General features: G+C 53.0%; 2 protein-coding genes across 3 annotated transcripts in view; one reads left to right on the top strand and one right to left on the bottom strand.

The window, feature by feature from the left end:
• The window catches only part of SSH1 (slingshot protein phosphatase 1), a 34,915-nt gene extending 18,528 nt beyond the window's left edge, over positions 1 to 16,387 (bottom strand). Inside the window, exons 1-2 of one of the 2 annotated variants that reach the window (XM_063172883.1) lie at positions 16,307 to 16,387; positions 11,682 to 11,722 (exon numbers count right to left, since the gene is read on the bottom strand). In XM_063172883.1, the coding sequence (XP_063028953.1) occupies positions 11,682 to 11,722; positions 16,307 to 16,372 (107 nt within the window). In that variant the 5' untranslated portion in view covers positions 16,373 to 16,387. Of the gene's footprint in view, positions 1 to 1,748; positions 1,974 to 11,681; positions 11,723 to 16,306 lie in introns of those variants that run through there. The other variant, XM_063172884.1, reaches the window with a different exon arrangement.
• Positions 16,388 to 17,258: 871 nt separating this feature from the next.
• DAO (D-amino acid oxidase) lies at positions 17,259 to 25,704 on the top strand. The gene is made up of 11 exons (XM_063172876.1): positions 17,259 to 17,391; positions 18,901 to 19,134; positions 19,247 to 19,361; positions 19,716 to 19,792; positions 20,175 to 20,240; positions 20,574 to 20,628; positions 21,060 to 21,164; positions 21,601 to 21,683; positions 22,755 to 22,872; positions 23,658 to 23,756; positions 24,060 to 25,704. The coding sequence occupies exons 2-11, from the start codon at positions 18,941 to 18,943 to the stop codon at positions 24,192 to 24,194; spliced, it is 1,047 nt and encodes a 348-aa protein (XP_063028946.1). The 5' UTR covers positions 17,259 to 17,391; positions 18,901 to 18,940; the 3' UTR covers positions 24,195 to 25,704.
• Positions 25,705 to 26,965: the final 1,261 nt, after the last annotated feature.

Raw genomic sequence — 26,965 nt, 5'->3', positions numbered from 1 at the left:
CCCCTGTCTCCTGAGGCACTTTTCAGCTGCACAGGAATTGCCTGGGATGTGTTTGCTCTGCTCCTCAAACTGCACAAGAGCCATCTGTTGCTCCAAAGCCCAATTTTCCAGCACCCCATGCTCACCATTAATCACTGTCTGCATCCACTAAACAGAAATATCCATTATGAGACTGGGCTACACAGGAGCTCCTTATGCTGCAGCAACTGATCCCACTGGAGTCACTGCTCCCAGCACTCATCTCCCACTGGAGTCACTGCTCCCAGCACTCAACTATTCCATATTTTACCCATGGTCTTTGCCTTGGGGCAGGAGTGAGTGGTAATGCTCCCAATGCTCTGTTCTACCTCAGCATTTTTGTGAGGACAGACATGAAATTCACATCGTTTCAGATTTTCTAATCTCTTAAGAACACAGCCCAGATTCCCAGGAAAAGCTTCCTCCTGTTTCAACTGAATTGCAAGAATTCCCCAGAAAAATCTGGATCGGGTTTAAACTCGAGATTTCTCGAATTTTGAGTTCACTTTTTAAAAAGTGAACTAAAATTTTTGCCTGAACTTCAGGCTCCACAAGATCAATAAAACAGAGCAGGAGAAGCACACTCTCATCCCAACAATTCTCCACTTCCATTCCCACAGGATTCCAGCACTCCCCCCTCACCTCACTGGCTGGGACTGAGCAGGATCCAAGCTCAGCCTGGCTCGGGATAACGGCAAATGGGAACAAATGGGAACGTGGCTCCTTCCAGAGCCAGCCAGGAAGAGCCTTGCTTCCTTCTCACCCCAGACCTCACAGGAAAGCGTTAAAAAAGGCCAGAAGTGACACACAGCAGCGACCCCCACACAATGTATGGGATATTCAGCACTCACAAGAGGCAGGGAATGCTTAGATCATGCACCAGGAGATAATTCACAGCATTCCCACCCTGAGAATTTGGGGGAAATTTCCTTTAGGAAAGCAAAAAAAAATATCTTGAAATAGGGTATTTTACTCCAGTGTTTTACCCTAAAGGATCTTTGATCTCAAAGTACTGACTAGGATTTCTACAGCAGGAAAAACCTTGGAAAAAGCAGAGCTCCTTCCCAAAGTTATCAGGATCTGCTCTGGTGATACATCTTGACAGATGTTCTCCTCTCCTGCAGTCAGGAAATCTGTGACAATAAAGCAGAATATTCCCAGTTGCAGGCAAAAGGGAAAGCTGTGCTGCTGGAGCAGTCAGTGGTCCAGGAAAATGACAACTCACAGAGCAAAATTTTTGTTCCCGTGTTTCCACGTGCGTGGAAATGACCCAGAAAGCAAAGCCAGGAGCCTGCTGAGAGCAAGGTTTGCATTGCCACTGAAATCCCCGTTCCTCCCTGCACAAACCCTCCCGTGCCCCCAGCACTGCCCATCTCCGCACCAGCTCGGGTTTCCATGTGCCCAGCACGGTGCCAGCCACACGGAGCACACCCAAACGCCTCTCTGCTCACACTTTACACCACATTGTAACAACAGCGTTACCCGAGCCCGGCCCTTATCTCCGCTCTGGGAACTGCCTGCGCTCTGCCACTCCTCACAACTGCTGCGGGCACAGCTCGGTGAGAAACACAAGGCACAACTCCCTTTTAAACCCTGCAATCCCAGTAAACAACTAAAACTCCGAGCATTTAAAAAAAAAAACAAACTCCTAAAGAGCACCCAAATGCTGGCATTGAAGAACATCCCCTCGGCAGGGGTGACAGATGCCCCGAAGCACAAGCCATACATACTAATTCGGGCTGGTTCTCTTTGCACGGCGGCAGCATCGTGGTGGCCCCAGCGTCAGACAGAAGTCAGCAAAATCGAAGAGATTCATAACCAGCTGGAAAACTCACATCCTTTTGCTTCTAAACCCATAAAAAAAAAACCAGCAGAAGGCAAAGAAAAGGTCAGAGGAGCAGAGCAGCAGAGGAATCGCGGCTGCCGATGCTCCCCGGGAACTGGATGGCTTTTAGGGAACACTGTGTCTTCCACTGATATCCTGCCTTGAAAAAGCACTTGTCCCAACACATCCTGATGAAAGAGAGCCATTCAAGAGGGGAAACAACCAGCTGAGGCTCGGCTAATCGTTTCCCTCCTCCAGACTTGTTTGTTTGTTTGCTTCCCCCCTCGTGCTCCAGAGGCTCCTATCAGCACCCACACAGCCCCTGGCTGGAAGTCCATAATCCCTGCGGGACAGACTAGGGGAAAAGCATCCTATGGGCTGTTCCTTCACAGTGAAAGCAATGCTTTAATACAGATACAGGAAATTTAAATGGTTCTTCCCTCAGTGCACAGCTCCCCCGTTGGGTTTTCAGAGCCATTCCTGGACAAGGAGTCTCTCAGGTGCTCGGGGACGGGGAGCACTGAATTCCCTGAATATTTGTGCCTTACAAACCCCAGTTCTTTCTGCAGGCACACACCATAAGGCCACTCTGGTCCCACCAGCCTGAGCAGGGGATGAGGAGCTCTCTGTGCATTCCCAGTTTGACTGGCACACACCACAGAAACCACCCGATCCCTGCGTGCCCTTCCAGGAATCCTGACCAAACTTCTCTACAAGGAGTCGCTTCAGGCTCTGGAATAAACACAGAGCCCACTCACAGCCCCAGGACCCTGATGCTCCAGCACAGCTGCAGACCAGCTCTCCTCCCACTCCTTGACCTCAGCTCACCAAACACAGGAAATTATTACCCCAAAAGAGGGAAAAACCAACACTTCCAACACCTGGGAAATGCCAGGAGGAGGGTACAGACAGTGACACCCCCGGAGGCTGGCAAGGACAGGGTGCTCATGGCCACAGCCCGGCTCCAGAGGCTGTTGCTCCATCCCTTGGCTCCGTGCTGCTCAACTTGAAAAGGAAATATTTCTTCCCCTTTGGGAAAGCTCCAGAGGAGCGTGGCTGCAACACACATCAGCCCCATTTCGAGTGGCTGAGGAACACAATAGGCAGCGCCTCCTCGGCGGTACAGACTGCCACCCCCCGGGGCCAGGAATGCCACAAAGCAATCCCTGAAAAACACGGGGTTTTGGGAAAAGAGACAGAGCTGCTCATGTTCCTGGGCAGCCAGATGCCAGTCCCACAACAGTTTTCCCCAGGCAGTTTGCTTTGCCATCGTGGCTCCAGCTGTGAGGTGTCCCAGGAGCAATCCTCATGTGCCTGAGTTCCGTGTTTTAATGGGGAATCTCACACAAAAAATAATCATCTTGCAGGACACAAGAAAACACTCTATTAACACATCTTTACAGAACTCAGAGTCAGAAAAGAGAAAACCACTTTTCCTGGCAAGCCTGAGATGAGTGAGCAGCCTCCTGCAACCAGGTCTGTGTTTAAGGAAGAAAAAAACCCCAAACCCCTACAAGAAAAGGAACATTCACTTCTCTCAAAATTGGTCATGATTTTACAAAGGCAAACACGGTAATGCCTCCCAGTTCTTTGGGTTTCATGGCATCTTCTACTCAAAACATTTCCAGACTGATAAGGTGAGGGAAAAACAGGACTTGTGAGCACCACAGAATGGAACACACTTCCCTTTCTACAGCCCTGTTGATAAGGAGGAAGAGAACTGATTTTTTCACCCTTTTTTCTTCCCTCTTTTGCTGCCTGGTCTGGAACAAGCTTGGCCACCTCAAGGCAACTGAGAAAGAACAAAAAGCAGCCCTGGAGAAGGGTGAGCCAGCCCTGCTGGATGCTCCCACAGCCCAGCCAGAGCCTCCCATTCCAGAGTGTGGATTTCAGGCAGGACACTGCAGCCAGCAGAGGGGACTGGCATTGTCCCACAGCCACAACAGCAGCACAACCCAAGCTGGGAAGTGGCACATCAAAGAGAAAGGAGAGAAACAGGAAGAGTTGAGAGCAGCTGTGTGGCCCCTGCTCCCCAAAACAGCCGATGGTTAAAGCAGAGGCTCAGGGCTGATAGAGGCACATCTGATAACACTTCCTGACCACCACAGGGGCCTTTGGAAGGGGCCTGAGCAGCACAAAACAGCAGAGGGGAAAAAGGGACCTCAGAGCTGCTCATTCCCAGGGCACTGCACACCGCCAGGAACTCCAGCAGCAGCAGCAAGTCCCTTCTCCTGCTCTCAATGGAGTGTGCCCAAGTGGCCTTTGCTCCGTGTCACACAGAGATTAAAGTGACAAACACTGGTGGGAATATCAGCACAGGCATCCCAGCTCAGCAGGGCTGCCACAGGAGCAGTGTGCTCCCCAGGAAAAGCCCAGTTCCAACACTGCAAAGATGGTTTAGAACAAAGACACCAAAGCGCTATTGCACACGTGTAGGATTTGGGAAATGCTGACAAACTGACCTGTGGTCAGGACTGCAGGAGCCCAAAACAAGGGCTCCTGCAAGGGCTCTCTGGCAAGGTCAGAGATCTGCTCAGAACCACTTGGACTGAGGTGTTTTTACTACCAGAAATGCAAGGCAGGAAAGCTCTTTCCATACCCATGACTTCCACACCCAAAGTCATCACTCCCTGACCTCCTGAGTTGGAGACAAGTCACCCCCAGCAGAAAAGCAAAATGTGGGCTGCAGGTTCTCAAGGAGAACATCTCCCCTTCCTCAGACACAGCCAGGGCATCTTTGTGCCAGGAAGGGGGCAGGCAGAAGCAGCAGCTGGGGGTGTTGGTTGTAAAGCCTCCCTGCAGGAGCAAGCATCTCTCCCATCTATTGTGAAGGAAGTGAGATGTTGGGGAGACCAACAAACTCACCAGGCTTTGCTGTTGTCAGCAGAGCAGGGAGCAAGGGCAGTGTGAGTGTGCATTGCTGGGCTCGGAGGCGTGGGGACCGTGGGCAGGAATGCTGACAGGGCTGCACACACTGCAGGCCATTCACACACAAACCCTCCTCTGGCACAAAGGGCAAAAAGACAAAAACGAAATCAATCATGAAGCTCACAAAAGCCAATTTCCCAACAGAAACAGACTGCTGATGATGTCCCTGCAGCCACTCCTGGGATGCACTGGGCTGGAGCAGCAATCAGCACAGATCCAGATCTGCACAGAGCAGAACCAGCTCAGCTCTGAGTGTCCCACCCTGGGGGCAGCCCCAGCATCCAGGCTGTGCCTGCAGAGAGCCCAGGAGGAGCTGGGATAAACCCTCCAAGAGAAAGGGCAGGAAGAGGGAAACAAACAAAGGAGCAGGATCATGGATCATTCCCCATTCCAGCAGGCTTGCGCAAAGTAAATTGACAGAACTGCTCCCAAAGAGCCAGGAATGAGAAAATTCTAGGAATCCCTAGGACTTGCATGGTGAAAAGCCAAATAAAATAAGAGATTGTTTCACAAGGAAAAAGAAATCCTTTCTGCTCATCCCATTAATGGCAGAGTTCAAAAAGGCACGAGGCTGATCCCAGCATCGCCCAGCGACGCCACGGGCTTGGAACTCGCTCTGAATCCCAAGGAGCATTTCTGAGATTCCCACTGGAACACGATGGCATCTGGTGACAGTCACTGTCTCAGGAGGCCAGGCCAGATCCTCTCCAAAGCTCAGCCTGCACGAGCTGCTAGGAAAAGGAGTATTGACCCTACAGAGCTCCTCAGCACTGGGGTCCCCAGTGCATGCCCTGGGCTGTCCCCAGCCCGCTGTGCCAACCCAGTGCCACCCACCCTGCCGTGGGGGCTGGGCAGAGCTGCTCCACACAGCAGCTCACCCTCACCTGGAGTCATGGACTTGGAGAACAAGGCTTGGGAAAGCAGCAGCTGGCACAGGGGAATACACAGAGATCAGCATCAGCAACAACATGGATTTCCCTGATGGTCTATCCCCAAAACACTGGCTCCCTGTGTTTTCCTACAAGTCACTGTTCTGGGTGCTGCCACGTTCCTGCCATTGCTGCTCCATGACCACAGATAAGGGGGCAGCCAGGCCACAAGGCCTGGAGCTGTCCCAGAGCAGTGTCTGAGCTGAAGGAGAGGTGGGATGGTGCCCACCATGGAGGGCAAACCAGAGGCAGAGCTCTACCCACGCTCCTGGCAGGAGCTGATCCTGCTCCTGTCCTCCTCCCCAGCCGAGCTGTCAGCACACGGGCCCATCCTCCTGCATTCCTCCTGGCAGCCCATTGTTCTAATCCTTGGAACTATTTTATTAAGTCACCCCTCTTCACCCACTCAGTGTCTCCCAGAGAAACAAGTGGAAACTCTCCAAGGGCACTCCTGGGAAAGAAAAGGCAGGTGAGGAACAGCTTGAAGGATTAAGGGAGCAGCTCCTGAGCGGTGTGAGTGAAGGTCAGCCAGGACACAGACAATGGCATCAGAAACATGGCTGGGAATCTTGGTGGCACAGCAACCCAAAAACCAGCTGAGCTGCCAGCTTGCAGAACGGCTCCAAAAAAGGCAGCAGAGACCAGGGAGTACTTGACACATTGGTAACGTGGAAAAAACAAAACAAAATAAATCCAGGCGGATCACGCGCGGCAAGAGCAGAGTGAGAGAAGTTCTGGCTCAGCCCTGACACCTCGAGTGTTTGACTGGACTGCAGCCCCTGAGGGTACACAGCCAGCACTCCCAAAATCTGGAGAGTGCCAGGCAGGGGAAAAGCTCACTCACAATGGAAAAGTGGTGGTAAAAACCCCAAGACCATCCTTCTTTTCCCCATCCAATCCACATTTCCAGGCAGGATGGTGTTGCAGAGGGAAGCAGACAGCTGGAGGTCAGGATGTTTTGCAGGGCTGGGAGGGAGATGCCAAGCCATGGGCAGCAGTCCCCACTGGGATGCAAGTGTTGGACATGGTTGGATGTGACCATTTGGATGGCAGACAGAACAAACACAGAACCTGGCAGCTTTTTGGGAAATCTGAACGGGACGTTTTGTCCCATGCCCTGCATTTCTGGCTGACTTGGTCCCTGATATGAAGTTTCCTTCACCAGCAGTTCTTGCAGCAAGGAACTAAAATTTTCAGAGGGGGAAGACAAGCCCTGCAGAGGAGAGTCCTGATCCCAGATAAACCTAAACAACTGATGGATGTGCAGTGCACCCTAATCTGTTTGAATCTGGGCTTATTTTTGTACAGTGGTAAAGTGATTCTGCATCAGGGATTAAATGCTGCAAAGGGATGTGTAAATGTTTGGGAAAAAAATCAGGAAATAATCTCAACACTCTTCATTAGAACTAAAACCAGGCCTGGGAAGGTGTTATGTCCTTTCCCCATTCCAAAAACATCTTAGGAGTATTTGCCAGGCAGAGCAGAGCTCTGATTTGTATGAGAAATGCCTGACTCACAGATCTTGGCAGACAATTATCAAAGATTAAGATATTTAAAATCTAGAGGCATTTGAAACCAAAATATTGTTCTGACCCAGCTCTAACACCTAAATAAACAGTGACCACACTGGCCTTTTACAGGAACAAGTGCTCAGTGCACAGCCAGCACCTCTGACAATAGGGCCTCATGGTTTGGGTTCTGCCAAACTGCTGAGGTTCCATGGAAGAAAAAAAAAAAACCCAAAAAGATTTAGATACAATTCCAAAAGAGTCTGATCATCACATCTTCAAATTGGCAGCTCTCCGGCTGTTGCTCTACCTACATCCAAGTAAACTCCTCATATTGCTCAATTCCAAGTCAGCAACAGTTTCCTGGAAAGGCCAGATCTTAAATAAGTCTCAAATCAGTGACGTTTCCCCGGCTCTGTGGCCTTTGAACATCCACACAGAGCCCACCACAAAACGTGAAGGTCTAATTACACCTTCCCGAGCCTCCAGGGCCACACCTCCGGGCCGAGCGCTCCCGAGGGCCGGGGGCTGGGCCGGGGCCTCCCCATTGTACGGAGCACGCTAAGGCAGGATGCTGCCGCCGGCCAGGATGTGATTCAGCGTCCTGTTTTGAACACTTCGTGAAGTCAGCAACTTCTGCCCCGAGATCTCCCACCAGCTCCCCGGGACACGATCAGTCTGCAGCCAGCAGGGCTTGTCAAGGCTGTAATGAGCTGCTGTCCCCACAAATAAATCCTCAAGGCAGCTGCTCCCCCTGCCCTGAGCGCCTGCCCGGCACCGTGGACATGGCTGTGGGTACAAGGGTTCACTCAGTGCTGCTCCAGCAAAACCTGCTCCTAAATCCCTAAAGAAATTAAGGATCAAGGTGCACTAAAAGATCATTCTGGTGCATGAAAAGATCATTTTGGTGCACTAAAATATAATAGACATTAAATGTAAATCAAATGTATAAAACATATAGGATGTAAGATACAATGGTGTCCTGTGGTGTGTGCCAGAGGGGTGATCATGGAATTATTTAAGTTGGAAAAGACTTCCAAGATCAAGTCCTGCTGTTCCTGCAGCTCTGCCAAGGCCACCACTAAACCATGGTCCCAAGTGCCATATCCATGCAGCTTTTCAATTCCTCCAGAGATGAGGAGTCCATCACTGCCCTGGGAACCCTGTTCCAATGCTTGACAACTCCTTCCATGAAGGAATTTTCCCTGATAGCAAATCTAAACCCGCAGTTGCTCTGTTAAGAGTTTGTCTGCACCAATGACTCCTCCTGTTGATCACCGATCTGCAAATATACACAAGCCCTACCCTGAAAACCTCTACCTCCCACAGCTGCTCTTAAAATTTGGTTTAGATGAGCCAAACAAGAACAATTCTTTCCATAACCACCTTCAGGCTTGATCAGAGCCTGGAGATAACCAACTTCCAGGCCTTCTGCAGTGGTGCAACCTCTATCTCTGCAGAAGGTGCCTGAAAACACTCACCCAGCCCTGCATTCAGGCTGTGATTGAAAAGCCAATAATGGCAAAGATTACAGAATGACTGGCTAAACAAACCTATTTATATTTGTAATTAAAACCAGTGATTATCTTGCTGTGTTTGCCAACCACATCTGAGAATCAGCCAACACTCACAGAGCGATCTGGGCTGTACAACAGCTCCTCTGCCTCGCTGTGACAGAGCCAGCACACGGCCAGGACTGAGAATCAACTGGGTCACAGCAAAAAGGAAAAACTGCACAGCAGGCAGCTGGGAAAGAGCTGGGCTCTGCTCTGCCTCCTCCTTGATAGCATCTCCTCAGGGTTTGCTCTGGAGAGCAGGATCTGGGGCTGAGATAAGGCCACAGGCACGAGGCTCGCACGGAACTCGATCTCAGAGAACTCAGGGCTGTGTTCAAGCCTAGGCTAACACATCCTGCCACGGGCTTGGCCCAGCCCTGACAGCAGCTTTACTAAGGTTTGGGTGAGCTGTGGGTGCACTGCACCAGTAGGGGAAAAAAGGGACCAAGCCACAGCATCTCCCTGATGGTTCTCCAGGAGGGAAGGTTTGAGCAGACACTGGTAACACAGCTCAGACGTGCAGCTCCTGGCTCCACTGAGCCCAACAGGGCTCTCAGATCTCTTATTTTTCCTTCTGCTCTCAGTCTTTACCCTCAGGGAGCAATACAAACTCCTGGCTGCCTGCTGGGAGCGGTGTGGATGTTACATTGCCAAAGCTTCCAGAAAATTTTTGGTAACAGAGCTAAAAGCAGATTAATGCCTAAGAAAATGTGGACAGCAGCAATATCTTTGAAGCTAGAGCATGTCCCCTTGGTCTGTTCTGGGGTAGAAGCTGTTCCAGGGAGAAAGAAAAGCATTTTGGAATGACAGAAACCATAAGGAAGGATAACCAGGGAGCAGCAAGACATGGCTGGGTGCAACATCAGATACAGACCTGTTCCTCCAAGAAAACAATCAGATGGCTCAAGGAGCCAGATCCAACTATGCAACCTCAAATGAAAATCCCAGAATGTTTTGGAATGAACAAAAATAATTGTTCAGCAGGCAGATGAATACATGATGTCAGAAATGTGTACTAGCACAGCCATCCTGCATTGATGAAACACAGCTTGAGCTGGCAGCATGCTGGGGATGTGTTTCCAACAATCCTTCCTTTCCCTTCACCCTTAGATCTCCAAAGTCTGCAGAGCCAGGGGCTGGACTGCTGACCCTCATGCTCAGGGCACGTGTGACAAAGCCCAGCTGTCACCAAGGCTAGACCAGGACTGAAGGAGGCACAAACACCAGCACAGCCCATGCTGCAGGGATTTTTCAGAGCACAATGAAGTTGAACAACTCTGCCACCCCCTGGGCACCGGGCAGAGTCTCAGCAGGGCAGGGAAGGGGACAGGATAAACCCACCAAACCAACAGGAGCTCCATTCATCATCTGAGTTATGTCTGCATATTTGCTGCAGCTCTTGGCAGTGTTTCCCCCTGAGGACAGCAGAGGCTGTGCATGAGAGCCATCTGATTCTCCAGCTCTGTCTGGCTATTTAATTACCAGATTCTTATCCTGACAATCGTATACGAAAGAGCAGCCCCAGGAGACTGAAGGACAGGGGAAGCTCATGGGATCTCAGTGTCCAACGTCAGGGCTGCAGCTTTGTTCAACAGCCAGGAGAAAAGCAGCAGCCTTTAAGCCTGCTCTAAGTGCATCCACACTCCTGGTGGCTCTGGTCAGGGGTGGATGACAGACAGACAGACAGACCCAAGGTGTCTCACCAGGATTTGTTTGTACAGTGACACCATTTGAGGGAAGAGGATAAAGTTGTATTTTCTCTTTCAGCACAGAACTGTATATCCAAAGGAGGAGGCTGCCATCCTGCTTGGTTACATGTAACTGTTTAATACCACATGGGGAAAAGCACAAGAATTAAGGTTCTGTGGCTGTTCAAGCTCCTGCTGGGCCTTGCATTGTACAAGGAGCAGAACAAGGAACCCTGAATTTTGATTTCATCAATACAAAATCCATTCCCCACAGGGTCAGCTCTCAAATGGCATTACAGACAGCCATGAAATGCTCATACACACAGGAGAGCACACAGAGCAGACACACAGCACTTCTGTGTGTGCACACAGGACAGCCAGGGAATTCCAGGCCTCCCAGGCAGGCTGCAGCCAGGAGACACCATCCCAAAACTCAGAAATAAAAAACTCCAACAATTTCCTCCTCTGTCCATGAGCTGTCCTGCTTTCTGCTCTCTGACTTCACTTGCTTTGCTTTTCCTGAAGCCGGGATAAGGAAAGCAGGAAGGAGGGACAAGGAGAAGAGACTGAGAAGTGACTGCTGTGCCTTTCCACTGCTCCCCTGGGCTGTGGTTTGCAGGTTAGAGGGGAAGAGCTGCCTGCAAGAGCCAGGCTTGGAGTGAGCCATCCACAGCATTACTCAGAGCCCATTAGCCAGGGCCCTGGCACATAAGCTTGTGTCACCACTTTAGATCTGCACAATGTCAGCAAGAGGAGCCTCTCTCTTCTCTGGCAGGACAGCTCAGCCCTTTCTTACCCTCACATGAACACAGTGGCTCTGCACGACCCCAAGGAGGAAAATTCCTGGTAGATAACAGCCAGGAATGAGCAGAGTTCTCCTCTCCCCACCCTGGGAGCAGAGCCCCTTCCTGAGTGGAGCCCCAGCCTCAGGGAGCAGCAGCAGAGCCAGAGATGCTGCGATAACACCAAAGTGCTGTGGCCAGAGCTGACCAGGAATTTTCCAGGGTCTTCTCAGGAGGGGAAAAAAGGATCACAAACTCTTTTATTCTTTCATCTTGTTCAATGCTCATCTTAAAACTGATGAGGCAGAGAGCATCCCCAGGCTCAGCTCTCTGCAAAAACACCTGGAGGGGATCCTCTAGGCAAGGGGATCTCTGCAGAGTCAGGACTCAGATGCTGGGCAGACAATTAACAACAGTGCAAACTTAGAGCCCAACAGTTCAGCTTACCTCACATTCAGTCTACGCTCTTCATCACTGCCAGCCTCTGCCTGAGGGGAGGAAAGGACACAAGAGTTACAGGTTGGTTATTTTAAATAAAATAAATAAAATCTCTGCACCAACAGGGTGTGAGGGGCTGTTTCCTGCAGCGTTTTTCCTCCTGGGGCCAGGGCTAAATGAAATGACACTCCCTAGTCCTGTATGGCACCAGCACCCGGCGCCGGGTGACAAAGGGGCTCAGGGGGATTTTCAGGCTATTAGGCTCTAATCCTGCAAGCTGGTCCTGGAGCACAGAGCGCTGTGCGGAGCGCCAGCCCCGACGTCACCGGCGCACACCTCGCTGCCACCGCGCGCACACGTGAGGGCAGCAGCTGGCAGCCACGAATAACCAACACTGGGGTGTCCCAAGCACCAAGACACGGCCAAAAGTGCTCCCTGGGAATGTCCCTGATGTGCAGCTCCAGGGAGCACAAAGCAGGACAAGGTTCCACCTCCACCTGTGCTGGCACACGTGTCCCCACGTTGGGACAATGCATGTCCTCTGCTGTCGCAGGATTTTTCCTCCTGAGAAGCTGAGAGGCCTCAGGAACAAAATGTAAGCATTGATTATCTGCTCCTGTGGAATGCAACAAGTAGATCTTTGATTAGCTTATGTTAGTTGTTTCTAATTAATAGCTAATCACAGCTCAGCTGGCTCAGACAGAGAGCCCGAGCCACAAGCTTTTATTATCATTCTTTATTATTCTATTCTTAGCCAGCTTTCTGAGGCAGTTTTTTGTTCTATTCTTTTAATATGGTTTTAATGTAATATATATCATAAAATAAAAAATCAAGCCTTCTGAAACACAGAGTCAAATCCTTGTTTCTTCCCTCAACCTGAGACCCCTGTGAATACTGTCACACTCTGCCTGCTGCCTTGCAAGGGAACACGCTGCTTTGGTGGCAGGAGTGGACCAAAATTGGCACTTCTGCACCAGGCACTTGGGGAAAGCCCCCCTTGAAGCAAATCTGGCTGCTCAGGTGACACTACACTTTTATTGAGTCTCCTCAAAAGAGAAGTGTGACCTCAGCCTGCTTCCAAACCCAAGCATTTTCACAGAGTCATGCTCTGCAGTCATTCCCTTCAAGTTCCCGAGTAGCTTTTAGACAAAATTCCTCATCAGAGAAAAGCAGAGTTGGGGTTAATTGCATCCAGAGCTGACAATAAAAAGCAACCAAAACAACAGGCTCTGAGATAGTTCTGCTTTGGTTCTGTGTGAGTGCAGAGGAGAAAGGGCTGGGAGCATCCCCTGGAGAGCAGGGCTGTGCTGGGAGAAGATTTGGGCCCAAAAAGCAAAGCAGGGACTTCACATGAAATCCTTCACACTCACAACACACCTGATCCTGACAAAGCTGGGGGGACACAAGCCTTGCAGGAATCAGGCTCCATCAGTGCTGACTCTTGGGGAACATCCTGGTTGCTCAGAACCCACAAATAAAGGATTCAAATAAAGGTCCCTGGAAGAGTTACTTGTTTCCAGGTGGTTTTGTACAAGTTTTGCACCATTTCAAATGTTCAAGACTGGAGCTCTGGAGGGATGAGGGGACCTGGATCACTCCCCATCCTCTCAAGTCAGGATTTGGGAGGCTGCAGGGCACAGGAGCTGCTCTGCTGACAATCTGTGAGAACCAAGTAAAGCCAGGGGGGAGAAATCCTGCAAATGCAAGAGCAGAGGCCGGATATTGGAGCTGCGGCCTCTGGAGGAGGGAGATGCACAAGGCTGTCCCGACTGACCCGGCAGAGGGTGAGGAGCATACCACGGCTATTTTTAGTCTGTTTACAGTGCAGAGCTGGGCTGCAGCAGGGCCCCAGAGCACCCCAAGCCCCAGAGCCCCCACGGGCAGATCCCCCAGCCCTGGGAAGGTCTGGAGGTCTGGCAGGTTTGGGACCTTTGCAGGGTCACCCTCCTGTTTTTGTTTGGGGCCGTCACGTAGCAACAAAGGGGAGAAAAACTTTTTTTCCCTTTTTAAACAAACGTGACTGTGAGGATGATGACTCTGGGATGTCGTCAGCTGGGGCTCAGTAGCAGGGCTGGGCCTGGAGCTGCTGTGGGCTCCTCTCCTGCAGCGGCTAAGCTGTTACCAAAGCTGACTTTCTCTGTATTTTCTACTAAAAACTGCAGGAAAACCAAAGTGAGGCAGCAGCAAGGCCGAGCCCTCCTGGCCTGTCCTGTGCTGCTCAGAGCACCCCTGGGAGCTGGCAGGGTTTGGGGGGCACCACACACTGTGGAGATGCTCTGGAGCTGCTCATGCACCATGGGCAGACCCTCCCTGGGGCCTGTGCTGAGCGTGGCCACTCTGGAGGACCAGGGGAGTGGGAGATGTGTGCAAGGGAGATGCACGAGCAGGGCAAGTTTGCACGTGTGTGTGAACCACTCTCACCTAAGAGTTTATGGCTCACTATGTCAAGGCAGCAGCATCCATTTTATAAATTCCTCTGGGCTCCTGAGTTAGGAGAGACCACAGTAGCACAGCCACAATCAGCAAGGATGTGTGGCCATCATTTCCCATTAAAATATCTTCTACTAATTATTCAGCTAAAAGCCCAAATTTACCCTGACTTTCCTTGCAAGAAAGATCCTAAAAGAACAGAACCAGGCTGGCAGTTTTTATGGGATTTTTCTTTAAATTAACTTTACAAAAAACAACATGCTGAACCTGGAAAAAGAATCTGGAAATCATAATTTTATTCCATGCCAGAAGAGCCCATTCTATCAGGACTCAGTGTCTTCCTTTGGGAGCCACCACAGCACAGCTGAGCTGTGAGTGCCCTGCCATGGACAACACCTGGTGGCAAATTTGGGGCAGCATTTTTAGGAGGAAAAAGGAGAACTGTACGGTCACCCCACAGAAAATTCAATCACTAGCAGCAGCTCTGCCACAAAGCAATGCCTAAGACAGATGTACATGGCAAGGCCTGCTTTGCCTCCTCTCCCACCTGCACCAGTTAAATCCAGTCTAATTCCACTGCCTGCTCTGGGGTTACAGCTCATTTTCATCTCTCTAGACTAGGTCTTGTTTAAGACTTTGTCTAAACCAGACCCCACAAAATTCCTTCTGAAAACTCCTTCAAAAAGTGCAGCTCACATCTCCAAGCTCCACAGTTGGCACAGCATGGCCCAAACTGGGTCCCTGCAGCCCCTGGGGCCAGGGAGAACCTGGGAGCTTTGTGGCTCCCCCCTCTGCTCCCCCCTCAGCCCAGCTAATCGGGGGAGTCACAGGGACCTGACAGGTGACAAATAGGATTGTTTACCTGGCAGGAGAGGGGACAGAGCGAAGCCAAGGGCAGTGAACATCAAAGGAAAGAAGCTTGGGGGGGAGAGGATGTGCAGGGAAACACCAGGCCTGTCTTTGAGGGTCACAAAGGAGATGGGTTAGGAGGGAAAAAGGTGAGAAGCAAGAGAAACTGGAGGTGCAGCTGTTTGGATGGCACGTGGGAGCTGTGTGGGGGGAAGCAGAAGGCCAAGGCTGGGCAGAGGCAGGAGAGGGCATTCCTGGGGCACAGGAGTGGAGGAGGTGTGCAGCAGGGCTGGGACACGCAGTGCCAGGCCAGCAGGACACGGATGGCACCATGGGGGAGGTGAAGTGGCAGGTGCAGGTCCTGGAGCAGCAGAGCTGGGGGAAGGAGAGGTGTGAGGTGTGAGGAGTGGCAGAGGTGCGGGGTGGAGCAGGATGGGAGCTGCTCCTGGAGAAATGACAACGGTCACCTTGGGGAAGGGCTGGTGTGAATTTCCAGAGGGGCAGCAGATGTGGGGAACGGTGGTGCCACGGACAGAGGGATACCACAGGGCAAAGCAGAGCATCCCTGGGGCAGGAGGTGCTGGCAGCTCTGGGATGCCAAGCAGGGACAAGGGCCAGCACAGCTGCTCCATGCAGACAGGCCCAGCACTCTGCCCAGAGATTTACCTGCCGTGAGAGAGGTGAAGCAGGCTGCCCCAGGGTTTAGGGAGCTCAGGCTCCCTGCCAGCTGAGGGCTGGAATGGGGGGACAGTTACAGGGGAATGGGGATGTGTGTGGGGGGATGGCAGGCCTGGCTCAGCCCGGCAGCATCAAAAGGCTGGGGCTGGGCAGCATCGGGGGCTATGAGAGGGGATGGGGTGAGGGCCCCGAGGGGCTGAGCTGGGCCGGGGGCTGGTGGGGGTTGTGAGGGGAGGAAGGCTGGGGGGAAGGGGCTATGGGGGACCAGGGTCTGTAGGGCTGGGAGCCATGAGGGACCAGCGCCTGCGAAGGGCCTGAAAGCAGGGGCTGGGGAGCCTGTGAGGGGCTGAGCCGGTGCCAGGGGGCTGTCGGAAGTCAGGCCATGGGAATGCGGGGGGATGAAACAGGGGACAAGTGGCTGTGGAGGGCCAAGGGGCCGCGAGGGGGTGGAACCAGGGGCTGGAAGGGGAAAGCTGTGAAAGGCCAGAGCCGTGAGGCCGGAACCATGAGGGTGATGGAGCCAGAAGCTCTGGGTTATGAGATGCTGGGGGGGCTGCAGGGGCTTGGCCCCGAGCGGGGCCTCACCCCGCCCCTCCCCGCTCCCCATCCGCCGCCGCCGCTCCCGGGGCTCACCCTCCCGTTCCCTCCCCGTCCCTGCCCATGCCGTCCCCGCTCACCTCGCTCGTGCTGGCCGAGGAGGCGGCGCTGGGGGTCGGCGAGCGCTGCAGGGTGACCAGCGCCATGGCTGCAGCTGCGGGGCTGCGGCCGCCTCCCCCTCGCGCCGGGAAGGGGCGGGCCCGGGGCGGCGCCTGCGAGGGAAAGGGCGGGGCTGGAGTGGGAGGAGCTTCCCTCCATGGGCGGGGCTCATTTGCGGTGCTGGGCGGGGCTTCCCGGCCCATCCCACCCCGAATCCCGCCCCCAATATCCCATTCCATGGCAGGGACACATTCCACTATCCCAGGTTGCTCCAAACTCCATCTGACCTGACCTGGGACATTCCCAGGCAGCCACAGCTTCTCTAGGCAGTCTGAGCCAGGGCCTGCCCAACCTCACAGGGAGGAATTTCTTCCCAATATCCCATCTAACCCTGGCCTCTGGCAGTGGGAAGCTGTTCCTTCTTGTCCTGTCACTCCAGGCCCTTGTAAATAATCACTCTCCATTTTTCCATCCGGCTGCCTTCAGGTACTGGAAGGCCACAATTAGGTCCCTTCAATGCCTTCTCTTTTCCAGGCTGAACAATCCTGATGCCCTCAGCCTCTCTTCCTACTCAAAAACTGAGCCAGAAGCACTCAATTTATCCAAATCCCACAGGAATTTTGTGTTCAAAAAGCAACTGCATGTGACATTAGTGCTGTGGTCTAGTTGACAAGATGGTGATCAGTCAAAGGTTGACCTCAGTCCTCTTGTCCAATCTAAGGGGTTCTGCAAATCCACATCCCGGGAAGTCACAGAATCACTGCTGCTGGAAAAGACCTCCAGGACCATGCCCACAAACACATCCCTGTGTCCTGGTGTGCCAGTGCTCACCATGGAGACAAGAGGCAGGGGTGGCACTTTGCCATGGATGGTGGTGACCCCGTTTTCCATGGCTCTGGGGCCTCCTGCCAGTGGCATCACGTGGCAACTCCACCTCCCAGAGCGAGGGCAGACTTTGGTCCTGTTGCCCTGGACACTCAGACCTTGCCCTGCTGAGCTGCAACAACTCTGACTCTGAAGCCTCTGGACACGGCACTGACAGCTCCAGGGACCCCACACTCTGCAGGTAAACTGGTGGAAAATGTGCATTCCCATTATTTTTTGGCAGATCCTCCTCAGCTGGCGCTGCAGGGGCAGCTGGGGCGAGTCCCTGTCCCTGGTGGAGGAGGTGACCCTGCGTCCTGAGGGTTATAAAACCATGGCAGATGGGAAGCAGCTCCCACTGTGCCATTCCAATGACTCATCCCTCCATCCTGGCAAATGTCACCCCCCTGTTGTCACAGCAGAGATGCTGGACTTCACCTTGGCCAAAAAAAAAGAAAACCCTGTAGGCTGGAATTTATTCCTGCTCCCAGAACCAGCCAAGGATCTGCACCCCCAGCTCTTCCCCACACTGGTTTTTGTCCACTCCCTGCACAGGAGTGACCACAGGGCTTTTCCAAGGCAGGAAAGTGCTGTCAGGAGGGAACCAGAGGATGGAGAGGGGCTGCAGCTGTGTCCAGCTCTGGCCCCTCAGTTTGGGGAGGACATTGAGACTCTGGAGCACATCCAGAGGAGGCAACAGAGCTGGTGAGGGGCTGGGAACACAAACTCTGTGAGGAACCCCTGAGGGAGCTGGGGGTGTTTAGCCTGGAGAAAAGGAGACTCAGGGGTGACCTTATCACTCTCTACAACTCCCTGAAAGGTTGTTTTAGTATGACGGGGTTGGGCTCTTTCTCCAGGAACTGACAGAACCACAGTCTCAAGCTGCACCAAGGGAAATACAGGCTGGATATCAGGAAAAAGTTTTTTATGGAAAGCGTGATAAAGTTCTGGAATGGCTGCCCGGGGAGGTGGTGGAGTCACCATCCCTGGGTGTGTTTAACAGAGCCTGGATGTGGCACTGGGGGCCAGGGTTGAGCTGAGGTGTTTGGGCTGGGTTGGACTCAACGATCTTGAAGGTCTCTTCCAACCCAGTGATTGTGTGATTGTGTGAATTCTGAGATTCTGTGATTCTGGGATTCTGTGATTCTCTGATTTGCAGCCAGAAGTTACCCACAGCCACCCTCCCAGCTGTGCCTGGAAGGGTTTGGGGTGGTGGCACAGCCACCCTCCTGTGCAGCCCTGTGGGTGACAATGGTGTGAGGATCCAACCTTGCACCCATCACAGCTGGCATTGCTCCCTGGGAAACAACTGCTGCTTCCCATCTTTTTCACCCGTGCCCACTCGGAGCAGGGTTGGGTCACTGGGAGTGGAGGGTTCACCGTGTCCCTTGGGAAATGGAGCTGTGGTGGGTGCTCCAGCATCCCTGTGGCTGGTGGGACACACAGGAGGATCCCTGGGGCATCACACACCTGGAGCTCCTTGTGCCAGCAGTGCACCCATGCCAGCCACGCCGCAGCTCTTCTGCTGGCACATCCATGGGTGGAGACACCGTGAGGAACCACAATCCCCATCCATGATTCCTGGATCAGAGCTTGAGGAGGGCTGGGAGGCTTTACAAGAATGAACCACGAGGAGCTCAGCCCTTCCCTGCCGCTCTGGCAGTGTAGCTGAGCTCCCGCAGGAGCTGACGCTCCCCCGTGGTGTCCCCAGCTCCTCCCGCAGCCCCAGCCGTGCCCTCGGAGCCGCAGCCATGCGTGTAGCCGTCATCGGGGCCGGGGTGATCGGGCTCTCCAGCGCCCTGTGCATCCAGGAGCAGTTCCAGGGCCTGCTGCCCTCCCTGCAGCTGGAGATCTACGCCGACCACTTCACCCCCCACACCACCAGCGACGGGGCAGCCGGGCTGTGGCAGCCCTACGTGAGCGACCGCGGCAACCTGCAGGAGACGTAAGGCAGGAGGATGAGGATGGTCCCTGTCCCCTCTCCCTGTGCGCCATGAGCTGCCCTGGCACAGCTCCATGGGGCTGGCAGAGCCACCACTGTCCCATTCTCACGCCAGGCTCTGGAATAAAGAGACGTTCGATCACCTCCTGGGGCAGCTGCACTCCCCAGCGGCCAAGGAAATGGGACTTTTCCTCATTTCTGGCTACAACCTGTTCAGGGAGCCACCGCCGGTAAGGAAGGAAGGAGCAGGTCACAGCCTGGGCTGGGGAGGGTTCCAGGAGCTGTGCTTCTTCCAGCCAGCCCTTCCCAATATTTCCAAATTTGCCTTGGGACGTGGTGTTTTCTGTGCTCCTGAGGCAATATTGGTGTGAGGATCCAATGGGAGAGTGGGAGTGACAGAGCCTGTCCAGCTGTGCTGGCAGCTGCACATCCAGCTGTGTCCCTCTGGCATGGGCTGTGTCCCATGGCTCCTGTCCCACGGTGATGCCAGCTCATTCATGATCTCAGGACATTATTTCCCAGCTCATTAATGATTTCAGGACATTATTCTCGGCTCATTAATGATCTCAGCTCTTTCTCTTCAGGACCCATCCTGGAAGAACATTGTCCTGGGATTCAGGCACTTGACACCAAAAGAACTGGAACTCTTCCCTGGTTACAGGTATTTTTCAGTTTGTTTTTTGGAGACTCAGGTAGGACAGTCCTGGATACCTCCTGAATACAGCCCTGGCAGGATGAAGTGGGACAAGGAACTGCAGGTGTTGAAACGTCCTCACTTCTTTAAAAATGCTTCCCTTCAAATAAGTAAGCAACAGCTCAAATGGCCCAGCATAGAAACCATTCAGGCTCCTCTCTTACCTCAATGTCAAAACAGGAGAGGAAAACCAGAAGGTGTTTTATGCTGTAAAAAGGGAGGGAAAATCATGCACTCATGTGAGGAGGGTCCCAGGGGGATTTGGGGTCCCAGAGCCACGGTGGCTGTCAGGAATGTTGGGGCAGGAGGCTCCTGCAGGTGCTCACAGCCTCCTCTCCTCCTCTTTCAGCCATGGCTGGTTCAACACGGCGCTGATGCTGGAGGGCAGGAGTTACCTGCCCTGGCTCACCAACAGGTGAGTGAGTGCAGCTGCTCCTGCTTCCTCTGGCTGCAGGTGTGGATTTTCATCCTGCCCATCAGGATAGGGTGGGCAGAGATCCATCCCTGGGAAGAGGTTCTGGAATTCCTGTTCAATGCCCCAGTGGGGTAACACATTAACAGTGAGCCCAGGAGTGTAATTTTTGCATGACAAAAATCAAAGTAATGGGATACTTGGAGCTGTATCCAAGTGCTTTTGGAAGAATTTGGGCTTTGATTTTATTCCTGTAATTTCTAATGCTGAGCAGGTGTCCTGGTATTGAACATTTCCTTTTAATTTGCCAGTAACAAATGAACTTTTGCTTCCCAGGCTGACGCAGAGGGGAGTGAAGTTTTTCCATAAGAAGGTTGAGTCTTTCCAGGAGGTGAGTGGGGATGTGGAGCCAGGGCAGAGGGCACAGCCCCATCCCAGAGGGGAGAAGCAGCATCCAGCAGGGGCTGCTCTGGGATATTCCTTGGCATGAGCGATGGGACAGAGAACAGCAGCAAGACTATGCCAAAATCCAGAAAATAAATTCTACCAGGAAAGATAAAAGGTTTTGGGTATTAAGGGATGGCTGACAGAGGATGGGGTAGAGCATTTATCCAGCATGGATTGGCAGCTTTCCCTGGAATGGCTTGGTGGCACACATGGGATGTCAGCAGGAGCTGGCTGGGGAAGAAGCTGTGCCCTGGATCTGCCCCTTATGCTTTATCCATTTCCTGACTGTTGGAAAGAGCACTTGGCTGGTTTGGAAGCAGGAATGTTGTGTCTCTGTGGAACATAATCCCTGTGTGCTGCTCCCTCTCTCCTCAGCTGTTCTCCCAGGGTGTGGATGTGGTGCTGAACTGCAGTGGGATGCGCTCAGGGGAGCTGCAGCCTGACCCAGAGCTGCAGCCTGGCCGGGGCCAGATCATCAGGGTGAGCTGGGGCAGGCCTGGGGCTCCCCAAAAACCCATCTGTACCACGAGCAGTGGCTGTGCCCTCTGGGGAGAGCCATGGCCTTGTGGCTGGGTCCACACTGGGGTCAGGCCCTGATTCCCAGCAAACACTGCTCATGTGGAACCAACAGATCCCATTCCTGGTCCAGCTCTGGGAATGTCCATAGGGTGAGGGCTGGGAGAGGTCAGAGGCATAATAATAAAAAGACAAAATCTTTGGGGGAAGGTGGTGATTATTTGGAGAAACACAGGTGAGTAAAAGCTCCTCCCTGCCTGCACTCCGGTTTTCCCATCTTCCCAGGGAAGCCAGCACAGGGAACACTGAGCTAAGGGAGGGTCCCATATCTGGATCCTCACATCCCTCCTGCTGTCCCCCGAGCCTGGCACCCATTCTGACTCTCTCTTTCATGTCCCAGGTGCTGGCCCCATGGGTGAAGCATTTCATCATCACTCACGACCTCAGATCCGGGATCTACAACTCGCCCTATGTCATCCCAGGGTAGGTGACCAGGGCTGGCTGGCACCAGTGACATTCCTCTGCCACTGTCCCCAAAGCCTGGGCTGGGACATGGCTCGTGCTGTGTCTGCCAGGCCTGGCTTCATCCCTGGTGCTGTTCTTGCTGTGTGGGAGGAGAGCAGAAGGACGTGGGCAGCAAAGCGAGGGAGCTCCCAGTCAGCACAGAGAGCACCCAGCACCACGGTGCTGCCATGTCCTGTCCTTTTCCAAGGACCAAACCCCACCAAGGCAAACTCCACCCTGGCCAAGTTCCCAAAGAGCCAAACACTGACAGTGGAGTGGATATTTTGGGGGAGAAGTTTTGTTTTCACATCTGAATGCTGCATGTCTGGCACTTCCTATTGTCCTCACATTTCAGGCTCAGGCAGTAAGCCAGGATGCAAAGAGGAGCTTTGCAGGTTCACAGCCCCAGTGCAGCACATTGTGAGTGATTCCTGATCACAGGCTCAGATGAATTCCTCTGCCTGTGCTTGTTTCAGCTGGAGCTGTCAGGGCTGATCCCAAAGGAAGAGCTGGATCCAGTTCTCATGTGAGGGCACCCCTTCCCTGCTGGACAGCTCAGCCCTGGAGGGTCCCTCCTTTGGCTTCTGTGCTTCCCAATGATCAAGCAAGGTTTTGGAAGGGTCCAGCCATAGAGACACCTCCAGGCCCCCTCAGCCTTAACCTGCCTCTTGTTCTGTTAATCCACAGGAGTTTGGGGCAGCAGCAGTACCAATCTCTGTGCTCCCCTCCAGAGCCATCCTGCTCCTCCCAGCTCTTGCTGAGCCAGGCAGGGGCAGACCTGTTTGATAAGGATGGAATTATCTGTCTGCTTTGCCCAGACAAAGAAGGGCTGACAGGATTTAATGAGTGACTTGCTCACGAGCAGACCTGCAGGCTCCTCTCCCTGCCTGCTCCAGGTGGGAGTTCCTCCCACCAGGAATATCTTGCAGGTTCAGGGTGTAGCAGGATGCATCACCACACTCACACAGTGTCACTCCACGTGGTGGCCCCACAGGGGACAGCTGGGGACAAGCCACCAGCCCTGTGTGTCTCCTTTGGTTCCTGGTGCAGGAGCGAGTTCACAGTCCTGGGAGGGGTTTACCAGCACGGAAACTGGAGTGAGGACAACAGTGCCAAGGACCACAAATCCATCTGGGACAGCTGCTGCCAGCTGCTGCCAGCCCTCCAGGTGGGTGACCCGACTGCCAGCATGGGGCACAGGGAGCTGGGGGGGCTCAGGATGCAGGAATGAGTGCTGGGACAAAGTACAGGAGCTGTTTCCATGAGTCAGGATTTCTGGGTGTCCATCATCAGGGTTTGTGTGTGTCCATCATCAGGGTTTGTGTGTGTCCATCATCAGGATTTCTGTGTGTCCATCATCAGGGTTTGTGTGTGTCCATCATCAGGATTTCTGTGTGTCCATCATCAGGGTTCCTGTGTGTCCATCATCAGGGTTCCTGTGTGTCCATCATCAGGATTTCTGTGTGTCCATCATCAGGGTTGCTGTGTGTCCATCATCAGGGTTGCTGTGTGTCCATCATCAGGGTTGCTGTGTGTCCATCATGGACACCTAGGGCTCTTCCACCTGGCTGAGGGACAGGCAGGGCTGGGGCTGGCACTGAGACAAGGTTTGTAGGGATAATAATTACTCATGTATAGAACCAGAGCTTTGGGAAGTTCCAGCCCGTTGTCCCCACACCTTTAGAGAAGGGTTCTGTGGGGTGAGGCTGGGTTGTGTCCACTCCCAGTGCTGCTGTTATTCCCTGGATTAGCAGGAAAGGTGCTGTGGGGCTTTGGCACAGGGATTTGCCTCAGCTCCAGGCTGGCACTGCCATCCCAAACCGTTCTGCCTGGAGCTGCTGCAGGATGGGAAGTTCCTGTCCCTGCTCACCTCAGGGCTCAGCTGGTGCTGTGAGGTTTGGCTGGCGGGATTCCAAGGAATGCTGTGCAGTGCTGACGTGCTTTTGCTTCCAGAAGGCAAAGATCGTCGGGGAGTGGAGCGGGCTGAGACCAGCACGGCCCTCGGTGCGCCTGGAGAGGGAGAGCATCCGCCTGGGGAATCGCCAGGCAGAGGTACCCGCCCCGTGTAATTAATCACCGTGTTAATTGTGCCTGGGGCAGCGATAAACAAGCCCTGTTCCTGCGATCATCCCTCTCTCCATCTCCCCACCACAGCGAGGGAATCTCTGAGCCCAGGGATAAATGTCAGAGACACTCAAACAAATGATTGATGTCCTGCCCCATCCCTGGAAGTGCTCAGGGATCTGTTGGAGCAACCTGGGCTTGTAGGAGATGTCCCTGCCCACATCAGGGGATGGCACAAGAAGGGCTCTGAGATTCCCCAGCCCATGCTGGGATTCTGTGCTTCTCCCCCAGGTGATTCACAACTACGGGCACGGCGGCTTTGGGCTCACCATCCACTGGGGCTGTGCCATGGCAGCAGCTCGGCTCTTTGGGACCATCCTGCAGGAGAAGCAGCAGCTGGGCACGCCCCCAGGACCCCGTCTGTGAGCTCCTGCTCCCCTGGAATGTGTGACAAAAATGGCTTAGGAATCACAGCAGAAGGATGGGAACAGCACAGGGATTCACTTGGCTCTCAGCGTCTCATTTCCAGGTCGCTGCCATTTTCCAGATGTCTCCACTCCCTCCACACCCTGCCTGGAGGAAAGGCTTTCAAATATGGACTAATCACCCGTGGCAAAGTGCACTGAGAGGGCTGTCTGGGGTCAGGCTGGGTTCAGCTGAACACTGCACAGCCCTGCAGTTCATCTGCACCAGGGGACGGGATCTGAAACGGAGCTGGGGACACCTGAGGTCTCTGCTGGCTGCTCCAACACCCCAGGGTGCAATTAGATTCACAGGCTCCCCCCCAGGAGGCAAAAGCTCCTTAGTAGGAAGAAGCTCCGAGGCTCCCAGGGAAGGAGCAGCAGCTCTGGGAGCACGTGCCTGGCTCACTCCAGTTCCCCTCACATTCCTGCCAGGACAAAGCTCGGGCCACAGCACCTGCTTAGTGTAGCTGGCACCAGACAGCAGCACTTGCCTAAAATGGCCTTTCCAAACGATGTTTTAGCAACAAAAGCAACTTGTTCCAGCCCTGTGGGCTTGCCAGGCTCTATATATAGCAGAGAGCATAAGAAAATAGCTCTTCTTGTCCCTAAAACTCCCACGGGCCCCTCAGCTTCCCATTTCTCCCAGCTTGGAGAGAGGGCCTGGCTTGGGGAAGGTTGTGCTCCTCAGAGGAGGAACAGGACTTTTTGGGGTGATCAGGGATGCTTTTGGGGACCAACACACTGTTCTGAAGACACAGCCTGGCTGATCTTTCCCTTCCATGTGTCTTTCCTGCTTTACAAACCAATCCCAGCCAGGATGGTGAGGAAGCCTCAGATCCAAAGGCTGTGGTGAGCCCAGCACAGTGCCTGGCTCACTCTCCTGTGTGGATAAGCCAAGTGCTCCTTACTCATCCGTGGTGCAGCTCCTGTCTCCTGCTGACTCTGTGTGCCAGGAATAGCTCACCAGCGTGGGCACCTCCCTGCTGGGCTCAGCAGACACAGCTGGGCTGGGGGAATTGGGAGCCACTGTCCAAAGCATTCCCAGCTTCCCTGGAAATGCTGCAGTCACTGGGTAAAGTCAGGGAAACAAAGGCTGGAGGAAATTCCCTGCTGATTAATGCTGAACTCAAGGGTCTGTGATGCCACCTCAGGAAAAGCCATTCAGGAGAACTGGAGCCCTTCATTTATTCCAAATATGAGACATTCAGGAGCTCGTTCTCTGCTGCAAATCCAGCCCCACTTTGGTGATTCTGGGAAAATTCCACTGGACAAACAGGGGTGTAGGAAATCACTGTACACCTGACAAGAAGCAGCTGATTCTTTGATCTCAGAGCCTGCAGGAGCCCTGTGATCCCACGTGGCCTCTGGGCAAACAGGAGTGAGCTGATCTGTAATTACATTTGCAGGTTAACTCTGTTTGTTTTCTAAAGGCCTCAATTTAATCTGTGTGACCAATAAAGGGAATGTTCAAATCTCCTGTGCATGGTGGTTCTTCCTCTCAGTGATGGCACAGGAAAGGCCTCAAGTGCTGATTCCACAGAAATGTCCCAGGAGTTCATCATTCCATGTGTCCACACACATTTTTCCTAAATATTTAATCCTGGAGGAGTAGGAGTCATCACTCCAGATTCCAAGCGGACCAGGAATCCTGGAATATCATCCTGTGAAGATCTCTGGTTGCTGACAGTGCCCAGGGCATTAAGAACTCACAGAACTCACAGAATTGTGGATTTGGATGGCAAGGGACCTTGAAGATCATCCAGTCCAGGGCAGGGACACCTTCCACTAGCCCAGGTTTCTCCAAGCCCTCTCCAACCTGGCCTTGGACACTTCCAGGGATGGGGCAGCCACAGCAAATCCCCACTTTTTTCAGTTTTATCAATTTTAATCAATTATCAAAATAAATTTTAATCAGAGGGATTAAAATTCATTTTGAGGCCAGGGAAGGTCAGGGAATGGGGTCTGGACAATTCCTGCCTGTCCTCTGACACACACAAAGCACCACCTCTCATCTCCAGTGTCAGCACATTTTAGAAACTCCACAAGGACCTCCTGTGACCCAGAACAAAGCTGGAAGCACATCAAGTATCAGGGAAGTCAGCAAACAGCAGCTCTGGCATTTGGGAAACTCCTGCCAGAGCTCAAAGAGTGTTTGGACACCATTCCCAGGGATGCACAGGGTGGGATTGTTGAGGAGTTGAACTGGATGATCCCTGTGCTCCCTTCCAGCTCAGGATATTCCATAATCCTGAGGATGAGCTTTAGAAATGCCTGAGGATGCCAAAAAGTAACCAGAGACGAAAGAATATTCCACCAGCATTGCTTCAGCCACACAAACCCTTCCAGTTCCCAATTATTTCCATTCCCAGGAAGGAGGCTCTGCATCCCAGGCTGGGAGGAGGAAGATGGAAGCTCTGGGATGAAGGAAGATGGAAGCACTCTGGGATGAGGACACCCAGCATTACATGAGAAGGATTTGTAGCTCCTGAGTCATTTTGACTCATCCTTCAACCACCTCCTGCCTGTAAATTATTTGGGCATCAAAATAAGAATATCATTGACAGGTTGGAGGAAAATAGGGTTGGGCACTTAATGATGGTTTAGAAAAGTGATGGGGAAATGGAGGGTTTATACTGAAATGGAAATGAATAGAAGGAACCCTCCCTGCCCCTAAGTCCAGACACATGTGGAGCCACCTGATGCCAGCACACCCAGGGAAACTGAATTAAATAT

Source organism: Melospiza melodia, chromosome 20 (genome assembly GCF_035770615.1).
Source record: "Melospiza melodia melodia isolate bMelMel2 chromosome 20, bMelMel2.pri, whole genome shotgun sequence".
NCBI classification, from domain to species: domain Eukaryota; kingdom Metazoa; phylum Chordata; class Aves; order Passeriformes; family Passerellidae; genus Melospiza; species Melospiza melodia.
This window is presented reverse-complemented; position numbering and strand designations above follow the sequence as displayed.

Bases quoted from the DNA above. Each gene is read 5' to 3' on its own strand.
- DAO (XM_063172876.1), top strand. From the start codon at position 18,941: ATGCGTGTAGCCGTCATCGGGGCCGGGGTGATCGGGCTCTCCAGCGCC. The intron at 22,873-23,657 runs GTGGGTGACCCG...TTTTGCTTCCAG, and splicing joins AGCTGCTGCCAGCCCTCCAG to AAGGCAAAGATCGTCGGGGA. The intron at 23,757-24,059 runs GTACCCGCCCCG...CTTCTCCCCCAG, and splicing joins TGGGGAATCGCCAGGCAGAG to GTGATTCACAACTACGGGCA.